At 51.6% G+C, this 25,955-nt stretch overlaps 1 protein-coding gene across 2 annotated transcripts in view; it reads right to left on the bottom strand.

Annotated features, from left to right (window-relative positions):
- PTPRJ (protein tyrosine phosphatase receptor type J) overlaps positions 1–25,955 on the bottom strand; it is a 150,225-nt gene that overhangs the window by 97,574 nt on the left and 26,696 nt on the right. Inside the window, exon 1 of one of the 2 annotated variants that reach the window (XM_045825319.1) lies at positions 21,726–21,785. The exons of the other annotated variant lie outside the window; for it this stretch is intronic. Within the exon in view, the coding sequence (XP_045681275.1) occupies positions 21,726–21,770 (45 nt within the window). The 5' untranslated portion in view covers positions 21,771–21,785. Of the gene's footprint in view, positions 1–21,725; positions 21,786–25,955 lie in introns of those variants that run through there. 2 annotated transcript variants of the gene reach the window in all.

Raw genomic sequence — 25,955 nt, 5'->3', positions numbered from 1 at the left:
ACCAAGGTGATAACAGAATGACTGCCTCTTCTTCTGCAAATCACTTACTTTATCTTTCTGAAAAAACATCATTCAGAAGTAGGCAGCCTAGGATGATAGAACTCAACCTAGAATCCATTCAAATTCCAGCTCATTTACTGTGCAACCTTGGGCAAGTCACCCAGCCTCTCTGAGCCTAGGTTTACCCAGATGTAAACTGTGCTAGTAATCCACATCGGGGGAAGCACACACAGGGAGAAGGGTGGTAACACGGAATAGTATGAAGCATTTGGGGAAAAGGGGCTATAAACCCTAACTCTGTCGCCAGCCCTCAATCCCTGGCTCACCACTTCCTACCAAAACACCATCAGAGACACCTTACTAAGGGGTTCCCATCCCCAAACTCTCAGCCCTCGGAAAAGAGGGGCCCGGTCAGTTTATTTGGCAAGGCTGCGTTTACGGCAGGGCCAAGTACACAGCAGGCGCTCCGTAACCACCCCTTGAGCGAAGAGAAGAATGAAATTGGAGGGCTCCAAGCCTCCCTTTCCCTCTCCGTAAGACGGAAACATCCCCCCGCGTGATTATGGAAATTAAATGAGCTAATGTATGGGATGGCACCCCGGCAGGGCCTCCACCCAGGTGCTCGTGACGATCCTCCTCCGTCGTTAGGCTGCAGTGAGATCACAAAGGGAAGTAGGCTTTGAAACGGTCACGCACTGTACGCACACAAGCAGGTGGCGTTTTCACTTTCTGCTCCATTCACAGGCACACATGTCGAATGCGCACGTGCCAGGTGGCCGGCCCCTCGTCCCTGGGGGCTGGCAGGGAGTGGCCGACAGGGCATGGCCTGCAGGGCTCAGACCACCAGGCCATGCAGGCTGGACCACAGCGGCCGCGCCGACCCAAAGGGGGTCTGGAAAGCTGCCCCCACACGCAGATCCTCCACCCATCTCTCCCCAGGTAGCCAGGAGCAGTTTAAAACACAGCGTGGGGAGAGGTAAGAGAGGCAGAGGGATGAGGAGAAAACCAAACCCTCCAAAGAAAAATCCCTGGAGATCCTGAGAGCTGCAAGGGTCTTGGGCAAACAGTCCCAAGTTTTGACTTGGACAGTGACCCCTCCACTATCATTCCGCACTAAAGAGAAGTTCTCCTGCTCAGCCCCCCGTGACAGAAACCAGAGAAACTCAAATCTCGAAAGCTGTCCAAGGTCACCTGCTGGGACATGGGGCGGAAGGGAATAGTGCAGGGAAAGTACTGTGGTGGCCGCTGCTCAGCAAGAGACCCCAGGCGACCCCCAAACCTCTCTGGGACCCCCTCTCCTCAGCTGTCAAAATAAAGAGGTTACGAGGACAGGCTTCCGGGTGAAAGTGCTCTGTCTGCATCAGGAGCAACCTGCCACATCCAGACCTCAAGTTAGTGGATGGAACCTGGAAGTTCTCTCCTTCTCCCAAAGGACAATCCCAAGTCCCAGCATCTGGGGGGTGGGGGGATGTCCCAAAGGTGCTGCTCAGAGACCACCCCACTCTCAGGGGAAGAAATGTTACCCAGGGAGGAAGGAAGAGGGGGTCACAAAGGGAAGGGGAAAATTCTGGAAGGGGCCAACCTAGCGAAAGTGATCATCTCCCTTGCCTAAGAAATTCTTTCATGTTCTCAGCAACTACTCACTGAGAACCCACTAGGGCCAGGCCCTGTCAGGGGCTGGGGTCACGGCAGTGAACTGGACCAGCCCCAGCCCCAGCCACCAAGGTGTCCACTCCGCCTGTAGTCGCTGCCCAGTCTGGCTGGCCCTGCCCTCCCCGGTAGCTTTGGCTGCTGCAGGGCTGACTCTCCCTTGTCCTCACCCTGGTTTTGAGACAGTGGTGGAAGGACTACCAGACTGGGGACAACGGCTGAGGTCCAACCACTTTATGCTCTTACACAAGCCGCCATTTTCTCGTGTATAACATGAGGTTAGAGGACTACCTGGCCTGACCTCTGTACCTGAGCAGCATCTTCCGGAAACCAAAATCCCGCTGAGGCTTGGGAAACCACCATGCAAATGAGTGATTCCTTTGTCCCACCTCACCAGCAAGCTAATATTTTGTTTCTGTTCATGACTTTTACTTTATTGTTTTTTACTTAACTGTATTTATTTTTTATTTTTTAAATTAATTTATTTTCCAATTATAGTTGACATATGATATTCTGTGCAGGTGTACAACATAGTGACATTTACATACCTTACAAGGTGTCCCCCCGATAAGCCCAGAACTCCCCATACACATTTATTACAATATTACTGACTGTACTCCCTATGCTGTACATTTCCATGACTATTTTATGTACTTTTTAATTAAATTGTTGACACTGTTATAGATGTCCCCCATTTCACCCCACCCCTTGCCCCCCTCCATCCAGCCCCTGCCCCCGCTCCAGCCTTCACCACATTGTTGGCTGTGACCAGGGACTATGCATGCATGCAGAACATGCATGCATACATGTTCTCTGGCTAATTTCTTCCATGCTCCCCACCCTGCACCCCCTGAGATCTGTCCGTCTGTTCCATGTGTCCATGCCTCTGGTTTATCCCTTAGAGTCACGCTGAACATCAGGGCCCCCATCCGAGCCCCAGCCTGCTCCCTGGGTGATGTAGTTCTCCTCAGGCGCCCACCAGCCAGCAGGCCTGACCTCAGAGCAGCTGTGAATCTGCCCAACCATACAGTGACCCTCACTAGAGGTCACACTTCCCATAGCCCAGCTGGGACCCACCCAGGAAGTCAACCCTACGTCCAGCTGGGCAAGGAACCAGTTTGACCCCACCCAAGCAAGAAGCATCTACACCTCAAAATAAACACAAGTGAAAAGCACAAGTGTGGACCTCCCCATCCCAGAGAAGGCAGTGCAGGCTGGGCCGGGGCCAGGGCCAGTGCCCCCCACAGCCCAGCAGCCCAGGTTCCGCCTTTCCCACAGGGCCGGCCACCCCCGTAGGAGGAACTGAGCCCAGATTCCAGCCGCCACCCCCCCCCCCACCGCAGTAGGAGGAAATGAGCCCAGCACCAGGGAGCCCTCTGAGCAAACTGACCTCCTGCTCCTGGAACTTCCCAAACCATCAAAGCAACAGTGAAGGATTAAGCTTCAGGGGGTAGAGAGAGGGGGGCTGCACTATGGCCCACCTGCCCACCAGCACAGCTTGAAAGCCACTTAGCAGCTGTGAGATACCGGGTCCTGGTGCTCCCTAGGTGTCTACTTCCTCACCCCACGGGGTGGTGATGAGGATGAGGCACGGTGCTGGCAGAGCAGCCTCGGGGACACCAGCCTCAGGCACCCATGGCTGAGCCCCTGCACAGCTCCCACGCGCCCCTGGGCCCGTTTACTGGACCTTGTCAATTGTGAAATATCCCTCTTGGAGAGGGGCCTCCAGAAAGGGGGGAAAAATTATTCAACCATTTCCTTCCCCATTCCGCTTTGACCTCCCACGGCATCATACAGGTGGTGCTCGTTCTAGCCAACTGAACACCGCACTTTTTCTAAAGACAAGAAAGGAACCACCGCTCGTCCTGAACTCCCTCGGCTCCCACAGTCTTCCAGCCAAGAGCAGCCGGTCTCTCCGGGGCTCTGCCTCGGTCCTTCTGGTCTGAGGCGAACGGTCCTGTTCTCGGGGAAAAGAAAAAGGCCTCAGAGTAAACGTGACCCTGTCTGTGAATCTCAGGCCGGAAGAGAAGGTTCCACCCCAAAGGGGAGGGTGGGGGGGCTGATCAAAGGCAGTGAAGACCCTTGTCTGCACTCCACCAGGTTCCAGGAGGCCTCACAGGTCACGGCCCGCTCTGTAGCGGTTTGTTCTTTCTCATAAGGCAATCTGCCAGTGGTGATGCTGCAGTTTTGTAAGACGTTTCACGCAAGAGAGTCACAAATAAAAAGAAGATCTTTTGCGAGACCTTGAGTCTGACCCAAGGCCTGGAAAGCATGGCTCTCTTACGATGCGTCTTTGTGGCCAGTGTTGCAGGAAGCCCTGTGCCACTCTGTGCGCCAGCGCCTCCTAATCCATCAGTTAGTCGATCAACCTCCTCCTCCCCTCCCCCACCCCAGCACAACCCAAGGACACAGAGAGTCAGAGCCCAGGGCCATTGATTTACTCTTGCAAACGTCTCCAAGGTCTGGACTGCTGTCCTCTGGTTCTGAACTCCACCCCCCCCCCCACCGGTTCCAGTCCTCAGCCCTGTTTTGATTTGGGAGAAAGGAGGACAGGAAGAAATTTCTGATCACTGACAGAACATTATACTTTCTAGTAAATATACTATGAGTAGTCATGTAACTCAAAATATACTCTCTCAAACTCAGGGACAGAAAGAAAACAGAAAGAAAGAGAGAAGAAAAGGCACACTTTCCTTGCCATACAGAAACACCACCAGAAAATCTTCACCTGAATTGCCCCAAAATGAAAAAGCCTATTAGTCCAAACGTTAGGAAAATACACCACGTGCTGGCCTCAGTGGAGCAACAATTCAGGACACAGAGTGTTCTATTCATGAGGAAAACATAAGAGAGATGTTTTCTCTGACTATTCAGTGCCTCAGTCATGTCCTACTGGGCAAATAAAACTCCTATGATGGAGAAGACACTGAAGAGACCCCTTTTACATAATCCCCCCCAGGCTCTGCCAAGTGCCATCCAGCAGCCCCTGTCCCTCACAAAAGGTGAACTCAGTCGAACAGAGAGAGTAGATTCTGAATTATTCAAAGAGATAGTATCTTTACAGATTCAATAAACAAGTCTAACTTGGCCTTCACATAAATGCAAACTACTTGAGAAGCAAATACTATGCTCTCTCTCTCTCTCCCTCTCCTTCTCTCCCCCCACTCAGGAGTTCAGCAACTAGCAACCAATCGGGGCAACTACCTAAAATTTTGTTTGAAATGGTATCACAATATTTCCCCGAGGCTCAGGGGTGGTGCCTTGTGGCTGGAAACCAGAAAGTATCCTGAGGTGCTCAGAAGCCCTGCTTTATTCTGGAGCAAAGACTTCTCACCTGAAAAGCAGAGAGAATTGGAGCCCTAGTGTCTTCCGCTGGGGGATGGAGTTAGTAAAAGCACTAGTATGTACAGGGGCGTCCTATGAGGACAACAACAGACTCTACAAAGCACACGGGGTGCACACACTGGATACAGGGTAGCCTGTGTGATCATTATTATGCAAGCCTGGGAAGGCCGGAGGCATGAGAAGTGCTCACCAGAAACGCTTGCCTTTCTACCTCTGCATTTTCACAGGAAGTAAGCACGGGACTCAGCCTTCATTCACGGTCAGTCACGGAGCTCCTCCTGCATTCCAGGCTCTGAGCTGGGAGGCACGGCCCTGAAGACAGCAACACGTGCCCTGGCAGGTGGCTCAGTCATGAGAGCACCATCCCGGGCGGCCCGAGGGATCGCTCGCAGTCGGGGCACGTGCCCACGTGTGGGATTGACCCACGCACACACGGCCGGGGCCCATGCAGGAGGCCACGGGTAGATGTTTCTCTCTCACATCAATGTTTCTCTCTCCCCTTCCCTCTAAGAATCAATAAAAACATATCCTCAGGTGAAGATTAAAAAAAAAAAAGGCAGCAAGACATGAACGGTCTAGTCAAGGGAGAAACAGAGAAACGGCACCCAATGCAGTGAGCCGAGTGAGGCAGGAGCAGGAGGGATGGGTGGTGGCTCGGGCTGGGCACGGGTTTCCAGAAGCGGCCAACAGGAGCTAGCCAGGTGGAGCAGAAGAGTGACCCGCAGCGAGGGGGCAGCCACCCGGGGAAGAGGGGGAAAACCACACACACGAAGGCACGTGGCGCTCGCCGCGGCTTCAGCAAACACAGGTGAAGGACAGAAGATGCTGAAAAGGTGAGCGGCCAACGTCCCATCACCCCGAGGCGTCCAGGGGCCGCAGAGGGATCTTCAGCGGTGGAATGACGCGATCAGACCTGCATTTTGGAAACATCTCTCTTGTTGATGGTAGCCGCCGCACGGGAAATAAATCTGTGCCTACTCGCGATGCTGTAAGCTCTTACAGCCTGTCCACCGAACTTGAAAAAATAACTTTTAATTAATTCAACTTCTGGAGGCTGGGAAAAATAAAGATGAACAAAACATATGGAACCACTGTCAGAGTTGTGTTTGTGAAGAGACTATCCAAATTTTGGCTCTGGGGAAAGAATGTCTCTCATTCCCCGTAAATGTTTACGTCTCCCTGGGCATGCACACACAGCGCCCTGGGGGTTTCGTGGTGGAGCCCCTGGTGCTGTGCAGTTCGGCAAAGTCTGTGCTTTCTGGAAACTTCCACAAGAAGCAATACCTACCAGCAATTTGTCTCCAAAGAAAACAAATCTGAGACTCGTCACTTAGAAAGGCTCAGGGACAGGATGTGTCGGTGATACCAAGAAAGGGGAAAAGGCGGACCCACAAAAACACCTAACCGTTAGTGTCGAACTTGACACTGGGAGCCCTTCAGCCTCCAAGGAGCCAGTTTCCCGATAAAACTTCAAAAATGAGAGGGGTAAGAGAAAAGGCAGAAAATTAGGAGAACGTGGACAGCTGGGTAAATTAACCACATTTAAACCCACTGATACCATGCCCAGGAGAGGAAGAGAAATGCAGTTGAAAGGTGTAATTCAGAAAGAGGAAGAAGGCAGGAAAGGGAGACAGGTTTCCAGGACCGATTCAATAAACCAGCACGTCACACACACACCCCACAGGGTTTGTAGCCTCTGGCGAGAGGCAGCACAGCCCTGCCGTGTGCCGGCTCTGGGGTCAGACCTGAGGACATGCCCAGCGCTGCCGTGTCCTATAGCAACTTGCTTGAGCCATTTTTAACCTCACCGGGCCACAGTTTTTGACATCCCCTGACCCACAAACGCTGACTGCCTGAGAGGATTGAAGAGATAATGGCCATAAAAGCAGTTAGCACACGGTAAGTACGCACAAGAGAGAAGGCTAGCATCAGTGGTCTTACAGATGAAACCTTCACGTAACTGTTCGGACAAAACAGGAGCAGAGCTGTCCTGCCCAGCGATGCCGGATGGTGGCTGGATGGAGGAAAAGGCGGAGTCCGCGTCCCGTGCAGTGAGGTGTTTTTGAGGCTGGCGTACCAGCTGACCACCACCGCTGCGGCCAGGCCTTCCCTCCCCTGGAGTTGCTAACTGAGGCTCTCAACGTCTGTTCAACAAGCTCTTACTGAGCACTTACTGCACACAAAGCAATGTGTCAGCCCGTCCTGCAGCCGTGATGGGAAGACCCGTCCTGTCTTCAAGGACACGGGTTCATCAGAAGACGCGTGGACAAATGACAATATCGTCACCTAGGAAATGGCACCCACAGCAGGTTCAGAGAGCAGCTTAAGGGAACAGGAGGGCGAGCGGCTGATCTTACAGAATTATGAGGCAGGATCAAGGATCTGAACTGAGCCGTGCAAAACGGGCTGGATTCCGCCACATGGAAATAAGGGAAAGGGCGATCCACGCAGATAGTGGTGATGACTCACAGAGGCCAGAAAGGACAGAAAACAAAAAGGGGACGGCAGGCGTGGGGACTGTCACATGGGGCTTAAAAGCTAGGAACCGGGACTCCCGTCCTTAGCTTGGCATTGTGGCACGTGCTGCTTCCTCCTCAGGCTATCAGCAGGCGTCCTTTGGGACAACTGGCTTCCATGGCCACACAGGTTGCCTGACCCCAGCGTATCTCTGTGCCTTCAGGAGTCTTAAGGGCCTCAGGAATCTCCGTAGAAGGGAGCTTTTCTCCGGCATGTTCACCAAACAGCCCTTTTCCCTTCCTATTCCCTCCTGGTTCTGGTAGAATACAGTTTGGAAAAGGCTGCTGTGTCCTCAGGACTCTGCTTCAGAAACTCTGTGTTGTATAATATAAATACAGAAAACACCTTCCTACCCTCATCCCAGCTGGTAACTGATGTTTCCCAGTAGGAACTGGGGAGCACTCACGCCCCCAGAGGTCTGAGGTGGGCAGACGGAATTACTGCACTGAGCATGTATTTTACTCTTTTAGATGCAATCTGTGTAACCATGTGGGATTTTTAACATGTGACATTTGCATGTGCTGCACATAACAACCTGAACCAGGTCAAGGAGCCAACTTGGTGACAAGAGCTGGCTCACTGGTGCTGCACCAGAGGATGGTTCACCACTGTCAGATTTCAAAAAATAAGAAGATGGCCCTGGCTGGCATAGCTCAGTGGATTGAGTGCGGGCTTCGAACCAAAGCATCGCAGGTTCGATTCCCAGTCAGGGCACATGCCTGGGTTGCAGGCCATGGCCTCCAGTGGGGGTCATGTGAGAGGCAACCACACATTGATTATCTCTCTCTTTCTCCCTCCCTTCCCCTCTCTAAAAACAAATAAATAAAATCTTTAAAAAAATAAGAAGACGAAGAAAAGATTTCCAGAGCCAACGCCCCCCCCACAGCCCACGCAGGTGAGAGCAGGGCGCGGTTTCTCAGGGAGGGCTCCGCAGTCTGGCAGGGAGAGGGCGGGGAACCAGTAACAGCGGAAGGAACCCTGGGCTTGAAGGCAGACAGGTCAGAGTTTAAACTCTTGCTCTGCCTTTCAGTGCACCCTCTCAGTCAACTCATTTCTAAGAATCTGTCCTAGGCTAATTGCCAATAGGACGTGACTTAACAACAGCAAAAGAAAAACAAAGACAAGATTTAACCAAAAACGGTGAAGTGGTTAAATAAGTAATGATAGGTATACATGATAAACTACGAGGCCACCACTAAAGATTACTTGCAAAGACTTTATTTTTAATCCTCAACCGAGGACATGTTTTCATTGCTTTTAGAGAGGAAGGGGGGAGGGGAAGAGAGAAAGAGAGAGAGAAACACCGATCAGTTGCCTCTCACAGGCACCTGATCAGGGATCAAACTTGCAACCCAGGTACGTGCCCTCACCAGGCATCAAACCAGCAACCTTTCACCTTTCAGTGCACAGGGCAATGCTCCAACCAAGTCACACCAGCCAGGGCTCACTTTTTCAAAGATTTTTTTATATATATAATAGTTATACTTATGGCCCATGTGACCATAAAGAGGACATAACGTGGCTTTAGACCTAATACAAGTGACATGAAATTTATAGACAAAAGAAACTCGTGAAAGGAATGCAGGAAGTTCACAATCAGGAAGGACTCCGAGAGAGCTGAGCTCTGCCATTAAGACAAGGCAGCAAAGTCAACGGCATGAAACCGGAGAGGGCCTGCCTGCCTCGGCCCTCAGACAGATTCCCTCGGAGGTTGTGTCAGACACACCGAGAAGGAGCAGGACAGAGACAGACTCTTCTATCTGCTTCCGCGAGATGTAGGTCAGTGTGTCACTTCTTCAAAGAGGTGAGTCAGGATCAGAGCGGCGGACACGTTCAAAGGCAGGAGAGACAAGAGCTAAATTAAAGAGCCCTCTCTAGAGTCCGGCACACTCCCCTAAGACTTCAATCTTCGTGCTATTTTTTCCCCCAGCTATTGATGAAGAAGAATGCACTATTAAGTTGACCATCTCTCCCCCTCTTCAACTGTTCTATAAATCGGTCCTGTGTTCCCCAACACCAAAAGGGATAGTAACTCATACAGAGCAAAATGCCAGTAAGTACAAATTTAGAACATGGGTTAAACAATACTCCGAGCAAACCCCCAGCCACAACCCTGGAGAGACAGAGGGGGAAAAGGCAGGAGGAGCCCTGCCCTCCCTACAACTTAATTCTATGCTCTAATTCAGAGCGGTATAATTAACCCCGAGCTTCACTGCTAACACTGAACTTCTTCAGCCTGATGAGAATATCATTTAGTATCCTGCAATCGCCAATAATAGCAATATGGCACAATGGCGCCCATTGAGGCTCCAATCAGGACACATAGTCATTTACATAGAACATGTTCTGTGACTCTCTGTAATGCAGAGCCACAAAGACTCAATTGAGACCCAAGTCTCCCTTTCCCATAAACTAAAAAAGAAAAAGAGGGGGGAAAAAAAGGAAAGAAACCACAGTTTCCTTTAGAGGACAGCACAGATGGTCCCCACCCTTCCCGGGGGTTCATCAGGCCCGGGCACTTCACCAGAGGCTGCCGGTCCTGATGCTAACCAGAAACGAGACGCCTGCACGCCACTGTGTGTGTGTGTGTGTGCTGGCCTAATCTCTTCCCACAGGGAAAGGAGATCTGCGAATCGGGAAATTCTTTAGGAAAACCCCAGGCTTAATAAAACGGAGTATTATTAAGGGATGTGGAGGGCCTCGGCTGGATTGCTGGCTTTCAAAGGCAGGCTCCGACTTTGCTGGCCTCCGCTGAGATTCAGGCCTGGAGAAGCAGGGGTCACCGCCCCATCCTGTGGCCCAACCATTGCTGTGGACCAAAACACGAGGCTGAAAGCAGTAACCAGGTGCCAGAAGTCACCAGAGCAGGAGAGCGTTACACCCTTGTAGGACAGTCACTGAGCTGAGAAAACCGCAGGACTGGGAAGCCAGACAGACCAGGGTTTGAATCCTGCCTCCACTCCTTAGCCTCAGATTTGGAGCAGTTAGCTAACTGCTTCATTCCTTCCTCTGAAAAATGGGCTTTGAATCCCGAGCAGGCTTGAAGATTCTCTCTCCTGCATCTGAAATACACAACACGATACACAGCATATGAAGAGCAACGACGCTGATATGGCCATCATCGTTATTCTTCAGTGAAGACTTGTGGGAAAACCAATAGGCCTTGGAGTGCAATGCTTAGGAGCCTGGACCCTGGAGCCAGGCTCCCCCAGTTCAAATCCCAGATCTACCAATTGCTAGTTGGGTGGCTTTTTTTAACATCTGTGCCTAGTTCCTCATCTGTAAGGTGGACAAAATAATAGTACCTCACTCCTCCTAGGGCTGCTATGAAGATTAGATGAGCTAATATGGGCAAAGCATTTCCACAGTATACACACACATACACACCAGCTACTATTCTAAGGATTTGTTATACAAATAAAAATAAGATGAATCAACAGGGATCTGGGGAACAGAGGCATCCTTTAATGCAACAACAGAAACAGCTACTAATGTCTATATTGTTTTTATATCCACGTGTTAGTTATTTAAGCCTTTAATTGATATCCATGGAAAACAATCCTATGATGTAAAATTGGGCCTAAATTCTAAGCAATGCCTGGGAATCTTCCTTTCCTAAAGGTTTCATTTCAGAAAGGAGGGAAAAAAAGAAAGCCCTGGTTCATGGGAAGCACCCAATGAATGACCATTTGTTCTTTTTCTAGCTCAAGTCTTTGCCTGTCCAGCCAAGTTCTTCCCAAAAGAGCACATCCTTCTCACGTGTCATCTTGAAGGGGTGGCCAGCGGCAAGGGCCAAGCCAACCTCCAGCACCAGGCCCAGATGGGCAGACGGAGAGGAGAAGGGAGGACTGGGCCACGTTTATAGGCTGCTTTCTGACCAAGCGAGAAGGGCTACACTCGGTGACTGTTAACAGTGACACCACCCTGGAGTTCAGACTCAGAAGTCCCCCCAGTCCCTGCTGCTCACATGCCCTGAGTTACTTGGAGAGAAGCCTTTCAGTCAGCAAAGCATCTGAGGAATACTCAGCTGGCTAGTGCGTGCCAAATGGTCTGTACCTGCAGGACACCCCCAACAGGGTCACCACGAGCAGTCCTGCCCACCACATGGCTGCCAAGGCCAGACCTCGCCCACGGGGCCACCAGGGACTACCTCCTTCTCCACCGCCACCTGTCTCCTCATTCTGAGGGATTTCTGCACTGGTCACTGGTCCTTGGTCACTCTGACCAGATGCAATCCAAGGCCAACGAGGCGGACAGGCAGCCCTTGAACTGCCGCCGAGACAGGACAGGTGCACCACCTGGCCAGCACCAGCAATCTACCACGATGGTGATCTCACCCAGTCCCAGGGCTTTGCGCAGCTGGTGCCTCTCAAATTTATCTTCCCAGCTTCAATGTCTTCTCTGAACTCCAGGCTCCTGTTTCAACAGTCTGCTCAGCAACTCCACGTAGATGTCTAATAGGCATCGCAAGCTCAAAAGTCCAAAATCCTCGCCCCGACCCCAGTTCATTTCACTCTCCACCCGGCTACCTCCTTGCTCTTCCACAAACAAGCCAATGGGTCCTGCCTCCCGGCATTTGTACCTGCCGTTTCCTGTGCCCCCTTGGAGAGGCTTTCCCTGTCCACCATCCCACTGGGTCCCCTTGTCCCACTTCGCTTCTTTTCAGAACCCTGAAGTCTACCCGTCTTCTCACCAAATGCAAGCGCCATGAGTGGGGACTGGGTCTGTCTTGGTTGCATCAATACCCCCAGCGCATAACAGTGTTTGGCACAGAGAAGGTGTTGAATAAATTGCGTGTGCTGAAAGAATCTGCTAATTGGTTCATTAATTAGAGGCCAAAGTAGATGAAGAGAGGGTCAAATACAAAATCACATCTGGGGTCAAACTAAAAAGAAAGTTTTGAAGAAGCACTTAGAGCTCAGCCGTCAAGAGTTAAATTGGGCTACTCAGCTTCTCTTTTCTCCCTTCCTCTCCATATTTTATTTCATAATGTTTTGAAACTGATGGCACATGAAAGTCCAGAGCTGAGGGATGAGAATTTCACAAAAAAAGGAACCAGGCCAGGAGGAACACCCGGGCAGGAGGCAGGATGAGATGCTGGGGAACTGAGTCACTCTCTGCCACCTGGCCTGATCTGGCCAGCTGGACACGGCAGCGGTCACTCACTGAGCCCCAACTGAGCGCTGGGCACCTAGCTGAATGCTCGTCCTCAAGACAACTTACAACACAGTCTCAGGGACACTGCCTCTAACATGGGGCTAGGTTCTGATGTCAACAGGGAGAGGGGGCACGATTGGCCATAACAACCCTCGAAATGTGCCAGTGTAGGCACCATGACCCGGAAGGAGCTCCGGCCCCGGAGCAGGGGAGGTAATGGGCTAGCAGCTGGCACTTGGGAGCCCCACTGCACAAAACCTTTGCCTCTTTAATGCCTGGAACCATACTCCCATGGCAGGGGAACCACCTTACAAGAGGTACGAGGAGACCAACAAGAGAAACCAGATGAGTGTTTCCAATCCTGCATTCCCTCCGGGCTGAATGTGTGTGCACTGGGCTGAAAGGATCAGAGCCAGAGTCAGACCCGCCCCGTCAGCATGTTGAGTCAGACTCAGGCTGGACTTGACCCTGTCTTCCTTGACCCCAAGGCACTTTCCATGCCATGGGTGCCTCCCACATGCCTGCTGGAAGCACCTGGGACAAGCAGGATATTAATTATCTGCATCACGCTTTAGAGTCCCCTGGAGGCTTCCGCAGGCTCAAGCTGGCAGCCCAGTACAGCGGCGCTCCTCCCCATCTCACGGATGCGGAAAGCTCAGAGAGGTAACAGCGTTGACTGGGTCCCCAGAGGAAGACCAGAGTTGACCCAGGTCTTCTGACACCAGGGTACAACTCAGTACAATTTCCCTTCTGCCCCTTTGTTAGTTTGTTTCCAACACCGCCACTTTTACAGGCTTCCTGCATGCTCATTTCACCATTTATAAACAGAAATATCAGGTTAAGACTCTGTACACCAAGACTCCGACAGACAATGGTCACTGTGTGGAACAAGTAGGCGGTTCCCTGGTGAGAGGCAAGCAGAGGAATAGGAAGGAGGTCAGTGTCCAAACGTCCACAGCCCATTAAAGTCCTTTAAAACATGGCTTGCTGCCCACATCTGTACCGACCACTCTCCCCTTCCTCCTTAGGACAAGACCCTTGGTTTGAACTTTATATATTGCGCCCAACACTGAGGCTCCATTTCCCAGCCTCCCTTGCAGCCGGGTGTGCGCTTGTGACTAAGTCAGGACCCAGGAGATGTAAGCAGAAGTGTTCCCTGGAACTCCCAGAAAAGAGCTTAAAGAGAGCTGATTCAGCAGAGAAGTGGCCTGTGTTTGGCCTTGCCTCTCTTCCTTCTGCCAGCACACAGCCCAGACATGGGAACTGGAGTTCCAGGAACACCCTGGACGGGAAGGTGACCCCTAGAGCGGGGACGCAATATGCAGGAAGATGGCGGGCTGTGCATCCCAGACGACATCCTGGGACCCTAAGAGCCTTGGACTGCTACCTCTGAATTACTTTTATGTCAGTGTGAAGTAAGACTTTACATCACTTAAGCCTCTGTTAAATTACTATTCATCTGAGGCTATTTGTGAGTGTGTGTGTGTGTGTGTGTGTGTGTGTGTGTCTGTGTGTTATATACAGCTAAGGCTAATCCCAACTAACACAAACCCAAAACAAAAACAAAGCCCTCACAGAATCCTGTTCCAATCTCTTACTCCTCACCAGCTCCATAGAAAGCAAAACATCTGTCCAGATAAAAATCAAACATTCCTACAAGTTAATTTGTTTTACATTTGAATGGCCAGAACTTCTTACGCTATCATCTCTATCACTGGCTCCAAAGAACACACTATCGAGATTCTGCGTCCTTTTCTAATTAAGAGAAAAATGTCCTCCCCTCTGACTGGGAGGCACTCCTCAGAGGTCTTCCTGAGTCCGGGGGATGAGAGGGTGCGAAAAGCAATTTAAAGTTTCCCCGTGGGAGGAAAAGGGGCAGAGCAAAACTTCAAGATGAAAACAGTTCTGCTCATCTTTAATATTTTTATTTTCTCCCATGCAGCTAAACATGTACATTCATCAAACACAGACCATGAGATAATTGCTAAGGGGACTGTCAAAGAAATCCTGAACATTCAAAAAAAAAAAGGGTTTATGAGCACCCCTTCTCAGATCACCTCACTTAATCCACACTAACAAAAACAGTAATAATAATAGGACTTCCGGCCAAGATGGAGGTGTAGGTAGACACACTTTGCCTCCTCGCACAACCAGAAGAAGGACAACAACAAATTTAAAAACAAAACTAACCAAAACTGGCAGAAAATTGAACTGTATGGGAAGTCCGACAACCAAGGAGTTAAACAGAGAGCACATTGACAGTTGCCAAATGGGAGGGGGTGTGGGGAAGGGGGGAGAGGGGAGGGGATTAAGAAGTACAAATAGGTAGTTACAGAATATCATGGGGATGTAAAGTACAGTATAGGAAATGTAGTAGCCGAAGAACTTATACACACAACCCACAGATATGGACAATGGTGGGGGGATTGCATGAGGGAGTGGGGGTTGCTGGGTAGAGGGGGGAAAAGGGGAAAAAATCAGGACAACTATAATAGCATAATCAATAAAATATAATGTAAAAAATAAATAATAATGATAATGATGATATGAGCTGGAGTTTTACTTACATCCCATAGCATGCAAGGAAACCTGGGTTTAGAGAGGGAAGAGGATTTTTCTGAGGTCACCTGGAGTAGTCAGGCATTCTTCTTGTTAAAATATTGTAACTGGGAGGGGAAGAGAGGAAACAGCCAAGAATAATATTCCCTCTTTATATCTTTCTGCATAATCTGAATTTTACACAACTATGTACATGCATTACTTGATCATTTTTTCCTTTAAAAAAATAATCAAGTTACATTTCATGGCTCTGAAAAGGGAAAAGTAATTGGACCAACATGTACAAGGTCACAAGGGCTAAGCAAGGCACACAGGTGTGAGGCTCTCCTGACCCCTGAAGACCAGCCCACCTGCGAGAGGCGTGGGGAGGAGGCCAGGCAAAGCAGGCCCGTGGCCACTGCGCTCCCTGCAGCACGCACACAGCTCGCAGCAGAGGGCCGGGCCCAGCGTGCCCGAGGCCCAGTCCTACACAGGGCCGGCCTGTGTCACAGAACACGGCAACGTGACATGAAGTCACATACTCATCACTGAAAATCGTCTTTCCTCAGATTTACTCCCAATCCACCTTCCATCTTCCATTAAGCCAACTTAGCTTTAACCTCCCTCTCCACCACGGATTTAACTCAACAAGGCTGAGAACTGGGGGGGTATACGGGCTGCATCGGGCTCCCAGGTGAGTTTGGTTCATCCGCAAGATGTGCTGGAAAAAAACTAAGCCAACTTGAGCAATGAGATTTCATATCGAAAGCCCAGGTGTCTAATTGTTCCTAAAGAACTAGATGCTATGGTACCACTAGCCCACATCCTTGGGCTGGCCAGTAGGGGAGACCTGGCCTGTAACAGCACCTTGGTAGGCAGGAACAGGGCCACACCAAGTAAATCTCAAAACCCACTCACAGAATCTCAGGCAGGTCTAAGAAAGATACAAGTGGTACCCACAGCATTTGCTCTCATGGAAATCAATCAATGGAAGACCCCTAGGGAAAAACACTCTAGAAATAATCATCAAGGAAATGTCTCTTATTCCATCCAACGAAAAGGAAGGAGAGCCAGAAGCACCTCGGACCCAAATTTCTCAGCAACTTGCCATGTTTGGACAGGGGGGAGGGTTCCAGCTCCGCACCGTTAGCAACAGGATGCGCATTCTAACCCCGTATCAGCACAAAGTTGTACGTCGCACCCGGTGGCCCTGCCTTTTATCGGAGGCCCCCCGTGTCTGGGATCTCACCTGCCCACTGCCCTTTCTGGCTAAGATATCTCAGGGGAACTCCCAAAGGCCCTTCCGAGTTGGGCGCTGCCATAAACCCTGTTTCAAATCTTGTAAAAAAAGTCTTCCCTCGAAATCATCGCAGCACGACCCCTGGGCCGGGACCATGCGTGCTTTGTGTTTGCTGGGGAAGAGCGGGTGAAGGGGCTCACGGACCTGCAACAACAACCACCTGACCCAGCAAAACCACGGGATGTCGGGGCCCCAGAGAGCCCTAGCGACTGCTAAAACCAAGCAGGGAAACAAACTCAGAGGTAAAGAGTTTACTTTTTGCTCAAAGTCACCCAGCTGCAAGAGGCAGACCTGGCACTAGAAGCCAGTCCCCCACGCTCCAGAACCGGAGCTCGGCCCCCAACACACTGCCTCTCCTCGCACTCCTGGAGGGTGGGCCTCCACCTGCTCGCAGCCCCTCGCCCCTGCCCGCCCCCTCCCCACCCCAAGGAGCTCTAGAATGGCGCTCACCATGAGTGAGCCGGAGAAGGCACACCTGGGGAGAAGACACCCTGGCTGGGGAAAGGAATGGACATGGGTCTGTTTTGTTCTGCCCCCACCTCCAGCTTCCTGTAGGAATCAAGGACAGACCTAAAAGCCCGGTATTCAAGCCGGACCCACGTGGGGCTCACCGCCACACCGAGGAAGTCCGAGGTGGAACACTGGGTATCGATTGCCCTACACCGAGAAGAGTCTCCTCCAGCCTGACCGGCCCCCAGGAGCCCCTCCGGCCCCTTTCCCATGCTCCCCCTGCAGGTCTTCAGCAGCTTCCTCTTGGGAATCAGTTCCCCACACCCCAACAGGAAGTGTCTTCACTCGAGAAACGCCCCTGTTGGCCATTACCCTGAGCCAGACAATGAGGGGACAGAGTGATGAGTAAGACTTGACTCCTTCCATGCTGACCTTATCGTCTACCACGAAGACAGACCGCAGCACAACTGTGGCTCAAGGACAGTGGAGGAGATAGAGGGAAAGTGCTATGGAAGTCAGAGAAAGATGCACTTGATTCCGAATTTGCAGAGTGGGGAGGGCAGGCGGCTTCGGGGAGAATGTGCCTTTCAAGCAGAGCGTTTGAAGGATGAGTGGGGAGTCGGATTCCCATAAACCGGGGGGAAGAGCCTTCCGGGAAGGGGGAACAGCGTGAGTACAACCAAGGACGGAGGAAACCGTAGGCGTGTCTCCAGAGCCCCTGGCAGTCTGAGGCCGCTGGGGCCCGGGGAGTGTGCAGGGACTCAGGGGAGATACCACTGGAGCGTGGTCAGCTGGAAAACCTTCACTTGCGCCACAGGGAAGAGTGAGGAGCCCTTGAAGGCATGGGGGGCGGAGGGGGAGACAAGGAACAGAAGGCTCTCTTGTGGGCAAAGACCTTGGCCTTTGTCACCACACCCCCTCGATGCCAACTTTTGGCATCTGCTCCGCCCGCTCCACGTGTCGTGTGCATTTCCGTGGCAATCCCGGTACCTGACCATCTGGAGGGTGACTAACACCCGCCTCCTCTGACCCACTAGCATGTGCGTGTCCCCCTGGTGGCTTCATGTGCCAGCCTCGCCTCCCTCTCAGAAGCCAGCAGGCCTGGTTCTGTAGTTGAACTGGTTGCCAGCATTTAAGAATAAGGAGACATTGAGTACAAAAACCTGGATTTTCCTAGGCCCCCACTTCTACATGTCAACAAAGCTGACCACCAGAGCATGCAAGCCCCAGCTCTCCAAACCATCATCTCTTTTTAAGCTCCAAGGCTGAGAAGAAACACCCACTGTCCACTTCTTTTACCAGGGCCACCTACCACAGCCCCGAAGGCCTCTGCGTTGATGCCACCCCCCACATATTTAACCTAGATCTGAGAGCCTACTAGATTCCCCAGCTCTCCAATCCCAGGTACTGACCCCTCACCTAGGCCCCACGGACCACCCACGAGACCCAGCACCTCACCCCTTCAAATACACTCTCGGGCCCTGGCAGACGGCACTGCTGAAAGAAACCAGAAGGCCCATCCAGAGAATTAGGCAGCAAGCTTAGAAAAATTGACTCTACCTTGACTTTCCCTTCCCTTGCCAATTTGACTCTTCCTGGTTACCCACTGCGCGTCAGGTCCTTCTAAGCAGGACTCTAGAAATACAGCTGAATGAGATAGGATCCCTGCCTTTGCCAGGTCTGGCGGACCTGGAAAAACTCCAGGTAACCCTGGCTGACATGCCACTCAGAATGAATGAAATAACAACACAGCTCAGGCGTGAAACCTAGCAACCCACATCCATGCTACAACCAAATGCTCGGCACTCACTCGCCAGCAAATAAGGCAGCAGGCACCGTGTTCCAGAACGGGAGGGATGCACGGGCCCCAGCCCTTCCTCCTCCACTCGGCATCAGCTGTTAGTGCCACATGCGAGAAAATTTACGCCGCTGCTCTGACCTTAGAGACAAAGTGAGAGGAAGAAAAGGTTAGACATGACAGCAAAGTTGGAAGGAATTGTAAGTGCAGTTCCTGTCTTCAGTGAGAAAACAGTCTAGTTGGGGATCAGGACAGCAAACCTCAGAGACTGATGACGTCACCGACACAGGTGTGGGAGCAACGTGAACGTGGGCGGGGCCGGGGGCCTGCCGGATGAGGTGGGCTGGAGCTGGGTTGAGAAAAAAATCTGAACCAAGGAGGTGGCCTAGGAGGGCACAAATAATCAAAATTCTTTTTTGACCTATTAGCAGGTCCTCCCCCCGGAAAAAAAATATAAATCTAATAAACGTACAGTTGAAAAATGATAGGAAACATTAAATCTCACTTTAGTAAGAGTAAAGTCCAATGTGCCAGGAAAAACTGATTCAGAAAGCCACAGAGTCAGCCTGTGAATGGGTTTTCCACTTGGCAAGACAACGCCTGAGCTCTAAGTGATGATACAAAGGAATGAATGGGCATTCATATCAGGGAAATTCCTCCTGATTATTAGAATGGAAAGGAAAAGAAAGAAAAGAGGGAGGTGGAAGCAAGAGTATTACCTACGTGCAGGGTCCCTGTGACTTAAAATCTAGCAACGGCAACAACTGTGCTGTTCAAGTTGGGGCGACCTCCAGCAAGAACTTCTAAGCTTTAACACTGTGTTTAGGCCCATCTTGTACCATGTGACTTCAGGCCTTCAAATCCCTCTCCCACGGCCCATTATAACTACCAGGCTCCTGATATCCAAGTGATGGTACAAAGGAATGAATGGGCACTCGCATCAGGGAAATTCCTCCTGATAACGCACAAAGACTGCACTGGCGGTGATGGCCCACATACAAACCTAACTCCTGATGTCCTTGGCTCACCCACTCCTCCCTGCATCTTCCCCTGGAAGGGCCCTTGAGTTCAGCCACTTCCATACTTCTTTGTTTATTTCTCCCTCCCTCTCTCTCCCTCTCTCTCTCTCTCTCTCTCTCTCTCTCTCTCTCTCTCACACACACATACACACACACACACACACACGCACGTGCGCAAAAGAATCCTTTTTCCCCCAAATTAAAAACCCATAAACGAAATGAACCCAAGCAGCTCTGGCTGAAGCAAAGGACCAAGATGTAGAAGCCTCTGTCTCTCTGTCTGGAGGTCACCCCTGCCCTACCCCTTACTGCAGAATCCAAACACAAGCACGATTCTTCCCTTTACAGGTTGAAATCAGAACCCCAGAGAGGGAACATGCCTGGCCCGTGGACTCAGCAGACCCACGCCCCTCCCGTTGCCCCGCTGCATCTTGATCGTCCTGCATAACTGACACACCTCCAGAGCTTAACCGAGTGCCCAGCCTTTCCCTCAGCCCTCTACCCAGATTAACGTAGTTAATCCCCACAACAGCCTTATGAAGTTTCTCTTATTCTCCCCATTTTACAGAGTAGGAATCTGAGGCACCCAGAGAGATCAAGGAATGTGGCCAAGGGCCCAGAACTGGCAAGAGGCAGGGCGGGAGTTTGAACCCAGGCAGCCTGGCTCCACCCCCATGGTTCTTAAGTAGTTCGCCAGAAGGAATCACTTCTGCCTTCAGGCAGAAAAGGAAATATGAGGTTGTTCACCATTTGACAAGTTAAAATACACCCAGAGTTTCCATTCAAAAGCAAAACAAAGACCCATAAATATAACAATAAAAATTCTTTAAACCCACAACACTGGAGAAGCACACAGGTAGCAGACACATCTGCCAGCCTTCTCCCCCAGGGGGCTGCACAGGGGGCTGCACAGGGGGCTGCACGCTGCGCTGGGGGAGCTGGGCCACGCACGGCACCCCAGACCTGTCCTCCTGTGCTCCGTGCATTTGTCCTTCGCTCTCACCCCCGCTGCCCCGACCCCGGGGCCTCCACGATGACTGCACTGGAAACGACCCACGTGCAAAACTAACTCCTGGTGCCCTTCAGGGCTGTGGCCAGCCCGCCGTCCTACCGCAGAGGAGTCAAGTCTTCACCCTTTCTTTAAAAAACAAAAAAGTCTTCTGTGGCCAGCCTGCTGTTTTGGGGATCTTTGACTCTCTCTGGGGATTTTTCTCCCCAGCTGTGGTGTGCACCCCTCATAATAAAGTCAGCGAACCCAGAGGTGAAGTGTCCAACTCCCCGGCTTCCTTACTGTTTCACTCGCTCGCCCACAACCTGTCGGTAGCTCACCCGAAGGTGCACACCAGGAAGGGCCAGGAAGAAAGAAGGGTAGGGACGTCCAGCACTGAGACCCAACTCAGTCAATGGTGCCTCCAGAGGTTCCCCCCTGCTTTGAACCCTCTGCCTCCCCAGCTGCTGGCCCACCGCAGCCCCAGGGCTGTGACAGCCGCACTCACGGAGCGCCCCCTGCTCCCCGGCTGCACCCCGCTCAGTAACAGGACCTCCAAACACAAGCTTCCTAGGAGCAGACATGCACAAGATACTCAGAACCCAGAGAGCTCAAAACGGTCTTCAGGGAAGGGGCCACCCCAAACAAGGCCTTGCCCCAGCCGCAGGCAACAAAGAGCATCCCCGCTTTCCGCGCCAACGCCCTCCGCCATCACCACCAAAAACTGGGGTATTCCATGCCACAAGCGGAGGTAACTGACTCAAATCCACCCACTTCCACATTTGAATAATGGGTTCTGACATGTGCCTACCACTTAATGCTCGCCAAATAAGGCACAGGGCGGAGACCTCCCCACAAAGTGGTATTTATTGTCCTTGGATCACCACCGGCTGGAACCTCCCGAAGCGCCACCAGCCTCAGCTCCGCCAAACAAAAGGACGCCATTAGAAATCACAATCTCACCAGGATCTCGGGACCTGCCCGCACTTCACATTTTCTGATTTTCATACAAATATCGGAACAGCACAGAAGCAGGGTGATTTCAGATTCATGGCATTCTGATGCCCGCCTAACAAAACCCAACTATTTATTTCGCTGTATTCTACTTCTTATCTCGGATACACAGTTCCCTTTCCCTGAACAAAAATATCCCTTTTTAAAACAACATGCGATGCCAAGCAAAAAGAACGGGGCACCAAAACAAATGCTTCCCTGCAAAATTTATGGTTCCTCTTCTGTCACCAGTTGCACACACCGCCACCACCCAGGTCTGCTGCTGTTTCCACTCACACGCTACGAATTCTCAAGAACTGCATCCATCTCTCAGCGGTGTGCAGTGTGACTGGGCGTGCACAGACGCTGATGGTCAAAAGCAATTCAACGTTTCTCAGATAACGTAAGATAAATAATTAGGAAGGAAAAGCTGACAGCGTTTAACAGCACGGGAGGTGGGGAGGGACTCCAGGTTCCTAAGTCCCAGGGCAATGCCTCCGAAGAGGTGGCATGCTGTCGGCACCCTGGCAAACGTCCATGGCAACCCTCTTCCCGCCTGCACCCGGGTCGGTGTGTTATTTCACCCTCTCCACTTGGGCAAGTGAGTTTGGGGAACGGCCGACACAGGGAGTGAGGCCCCCTTCGTAAAGCCTCCTCGGCCCACTCGACACAATTCACTCCTCTCGGGCTCAGAGAGATCGGGTGGGTTTGGTTTGGTTTTATTTTGTTTTTTGTTTTGGGGGACACCGGAGCCTGGACAGGCGAAGTGAGAGGTCTCAAGTGGGGGTGGGCTGGTCAGAGGGTCTCTGCCCAGCGGCCAGCAGGTTCCGGTGGAAGAGACTGAACCAGGACAGATGGCTCCTTTGCACCCTGAGTCCTTCTCAGTGGCTCTCATGGAGGCCGAGTGCCCGCCAGTGCCTGCTGGACCCCTGCCCTCCCACATTCCTAAGTCGAAGTTGTCCCAAAGGCAGGAAAAGAACCTGGAGATTGGAAGGTGGTGATTTAAACTCCCAGCAGCCGGGAAGGACAAAGCTGACAGCCTTACCCCACGTACGCCACCCCCACCTTTCCCTAGACCCCAGTCAGAGAGGCCTCTCCACCCCCAGCACACACACAAACACACAAACACACACACCAAGGAAGCCTGGAGGGAGGGGAAAGGAAGGCCCCACTCTGTCCTCCCAAGGACCTAAGGCCCCTCTGCAGCTGCCTGCCGCCATTTGCATGAATGGAGGCTGCGGTCAGTGTGTACCTGGGAGAGAACAGGGCAGGAAGTGAAAGAGCTGACACTTACTCAAATCCAGAGCTCATCAAGTCTCACTGCCCCCCCTCAGTTAGGGGGGGTTTGCTTGCCAGCCCCCCTGCCCCTCCCCCTCACTGACACTAAGGGTCTTGTTCTCACTTAACCTGTTTCTCCCGTGCCTGTTTCCAAGTCTCCGAGGGGATAGTATTTATATTCTTAATTAGCCTCTTTTTACATAATTTTCAAGTGTCATTATTACTTGCACCTGGTAAGAAATAAGATATGAACAATGAAAAGAGAAGGCTCCCTACACCTCAGAGTCCGGGGCCAGGGTAGTGGGGGCCCGCCCTCAACCCAGGGACTTCACTTGTAAGATTTCTCCCACTTCTCACACCCCCTCTGTGGCCCCCCCCACTCCCCCCCGTCACCGGCCCCCAACCTCAGCCACACCCCAGGGTGTGTGACTTGCACCTGGCACTATGATAGGACTTTGCAAAAATGGATCCTCAACTAAGTGGTTGCACAAAGGAAAGAAGTAAGTGTTGGACAGTTTCCAGAATGTAAAGGTATAACCCCTTTGCCTGTACACAGAGCAAAAAACACTGGGAGAATACACACTAAAATATTAAAAGCTACAGCTACATAGTAGGATTCGAGCTGATTTTCACTTTCAACCTTGGGATTTCCTCTTTTTCCCAAGTTTCACATAAATAAGCATAAACATTTTAAATCAGAAAGAAATCATATTCACATGTTTTGTTCCATGTCAGTGCAGGAACTAACTAACACCTCTAAAATGCTCTACAGTTTATGAAGCACTTTTAAAATTGCAAAACTTGCCCTGGCTGGTGCGGCCCAGTGGGTTGGCACCGGCCTGTGAACCGAAAGGTTGCTGGTTTGATTCCTGGTCAGGGCACATGCCCACATTGCGGGCCAGGTCCCTGGTTGGAGGCATGTGAGAAGCAACCAATCCATGTTTCTCTCCCTCCCTTCTCTCTCTAAAAAATAAATAAAATCTTTTTAAAAAATAAATAAAATTGCAACACTTGGAGGAGTCAATCATGGTCCTGTGGCTTCCTGCTTCCTCACAGCCCCACGTGTGGCCTGCGTGGGGTGGCTCTGCCCAGGGCTCCGTGACAAAAGGTCACACTGACCTGTGCCCACCTGCAGCACTGCCACCCGCCCTGCAGGCCCAGGGCCGCTCTCTGCACCGTGCTTTCCATGTCAAAGGAGCACAGGCATGGTGCACACAGGGAAGAGGGCAGGTGGCGTCCCCTCACAGACGGGGTCCGTGGCTTTCGGGGGGGGGGCGGGGAATGCAGACGGCTGCTCCCAGCCAGGGGACGGCCCAGTGCTGCCTCCTGGGAGTGATCCAGCCGTCTCAGCAACCAGACGATTCAAAAAAACAGAAGTAGCTGTTCCGAGTAAGTTATATCTACTCTGCAAGTTTGCAAAATGTCATTTATGTATCACAGACCTTTTTATACAAGCATCTATGTCTGTCCTATTTCATGTAACCCCATGAGGCATATTATTATAGCCCCACCTTACAGGTGAAAGACCTGGGGTTTGGCCACCCCAGGCCGTTCCCCAGCTGAGTCCTTGGTTCCACTGCCCCTCCAGGACCCACGCCCGGCCCGAGGCGGTCCCTACTGCACCCGCCACACTGATGGGCACAGGGGCCAAGCCCCCAGAAGGCCCCAAGCATCTGCCCTTTCCTCTGATAGTGGAGACAAGTTCAGCTAAGGGTCAGCTGTCTGGGTTCAAATGTGGCTCTAGCACTTAAAGCCCTGTGACCTGGAGCAAGTTAATCTTTTTTAAGCAGATTGCTTCATTCTTTTCCACCTATAAAAATGGGCTATCCTAGCCCCTACTGGTCTGCTTGTTTGCACATCCATTAGGATCATGTATGTGAAGTTGACCACATGGACTGGTACAGAAGTCAACATTCCTGGTGTTTATTATTATTATTATATTATTATTATTATTATTATTATTGCTACTACTACCAGCAGCAACAGAATGAAGACACAGGCACAGTGCTTAACACCAGACAAACGTTCCCATGCTCATCTCCTGCATTTCCTCACAGCAGTCCAGTGAGGCTGGTAGGCAGGAATTAGGCACCCATTTTAAAGATGAGGCTACTGAGACTCCGAAAGCTGACTCACCCCCATGCACACAGTGGCGGCCAGGACTCAAGCCCCGTGGTGCAAACCCTAAGCTGTTCCCTGTTTGCATGAGGCCACCTACCCCACCCAGAGTTCCAGGAGCTCTCCTTGCAGCCATCTGGCTTCCTGTCAGGGGCCGCAGGCTCAGGCCTCGCGCAGCAGGGAAGTCATTTAACCTCTGCAGACCCCAGTTTCCTCGTCAATACCACCTGCTCCTCTCCTTGCTCGCCTGGAGTTGCCATGGGGATAATGAGTGGGGAGTAGCTGCAAAGAGCATGCGGCGCTCTTCTCTCTGCCCCTCTTGGAACCAAACGCACCGCACGCAGGAAGGAGAGGCTGAGCAGCCCTCGCCGAGAAGGAGCCCATGGCCTGGAGCCTTCCTCCAGCCATGTATGTGACATCCAGGTCAGTTCAAGCCACTCAGGGCCTCCAATCCAGCCCGCCCAGCTTCGTGTGGAACCCACCAGACGGTGGCTGCAGAAGCAAACAGACCTGACTCCTGGCGGATCCTAATCCAGAAAGGCACCAGTGCGGTGCACAGAGTGGGGAGCCCTCCTCCCCACAGACGAGCTGGGGGACTTACACGAGTCATTCTACCATTCATTTTAAAATCTAGTTCTACTCAGCTCCATCCACAAAGTATTTATGGGGGCTGAGAATAATAGCAACAACACAAAATAAAAAAATAAACATCAGGGGAATCAGGCCAAGAAAAAGTAAGTACAGAGGAAATGGCGAAGCCTGGGGTGAGATCGCCCGTGGAAAGAGGCACCACACGGCCCCTTC

Source organism: Phyllostomus hastatus, unplaced genomic scaffold, assembly GCF_019186645.2.
Source record: "Phyllostomus hastatus isolate PE091 unplaced genomic scaffold, TTU_PhHast_1.1 phas_scaffold_585, whole genome shotgun sequence".
NCBI classification, from domain to species: domain Eukaryota; kingdom Metazoa; phylum Chordata; class Mammalia; order Chiroptera; family Phyllostomidae; genus Phyllostomus; species Phyllostomus hastatus.
This window is presented reverse-complemented; position numbering and strand designations above follow the sequence as displayed.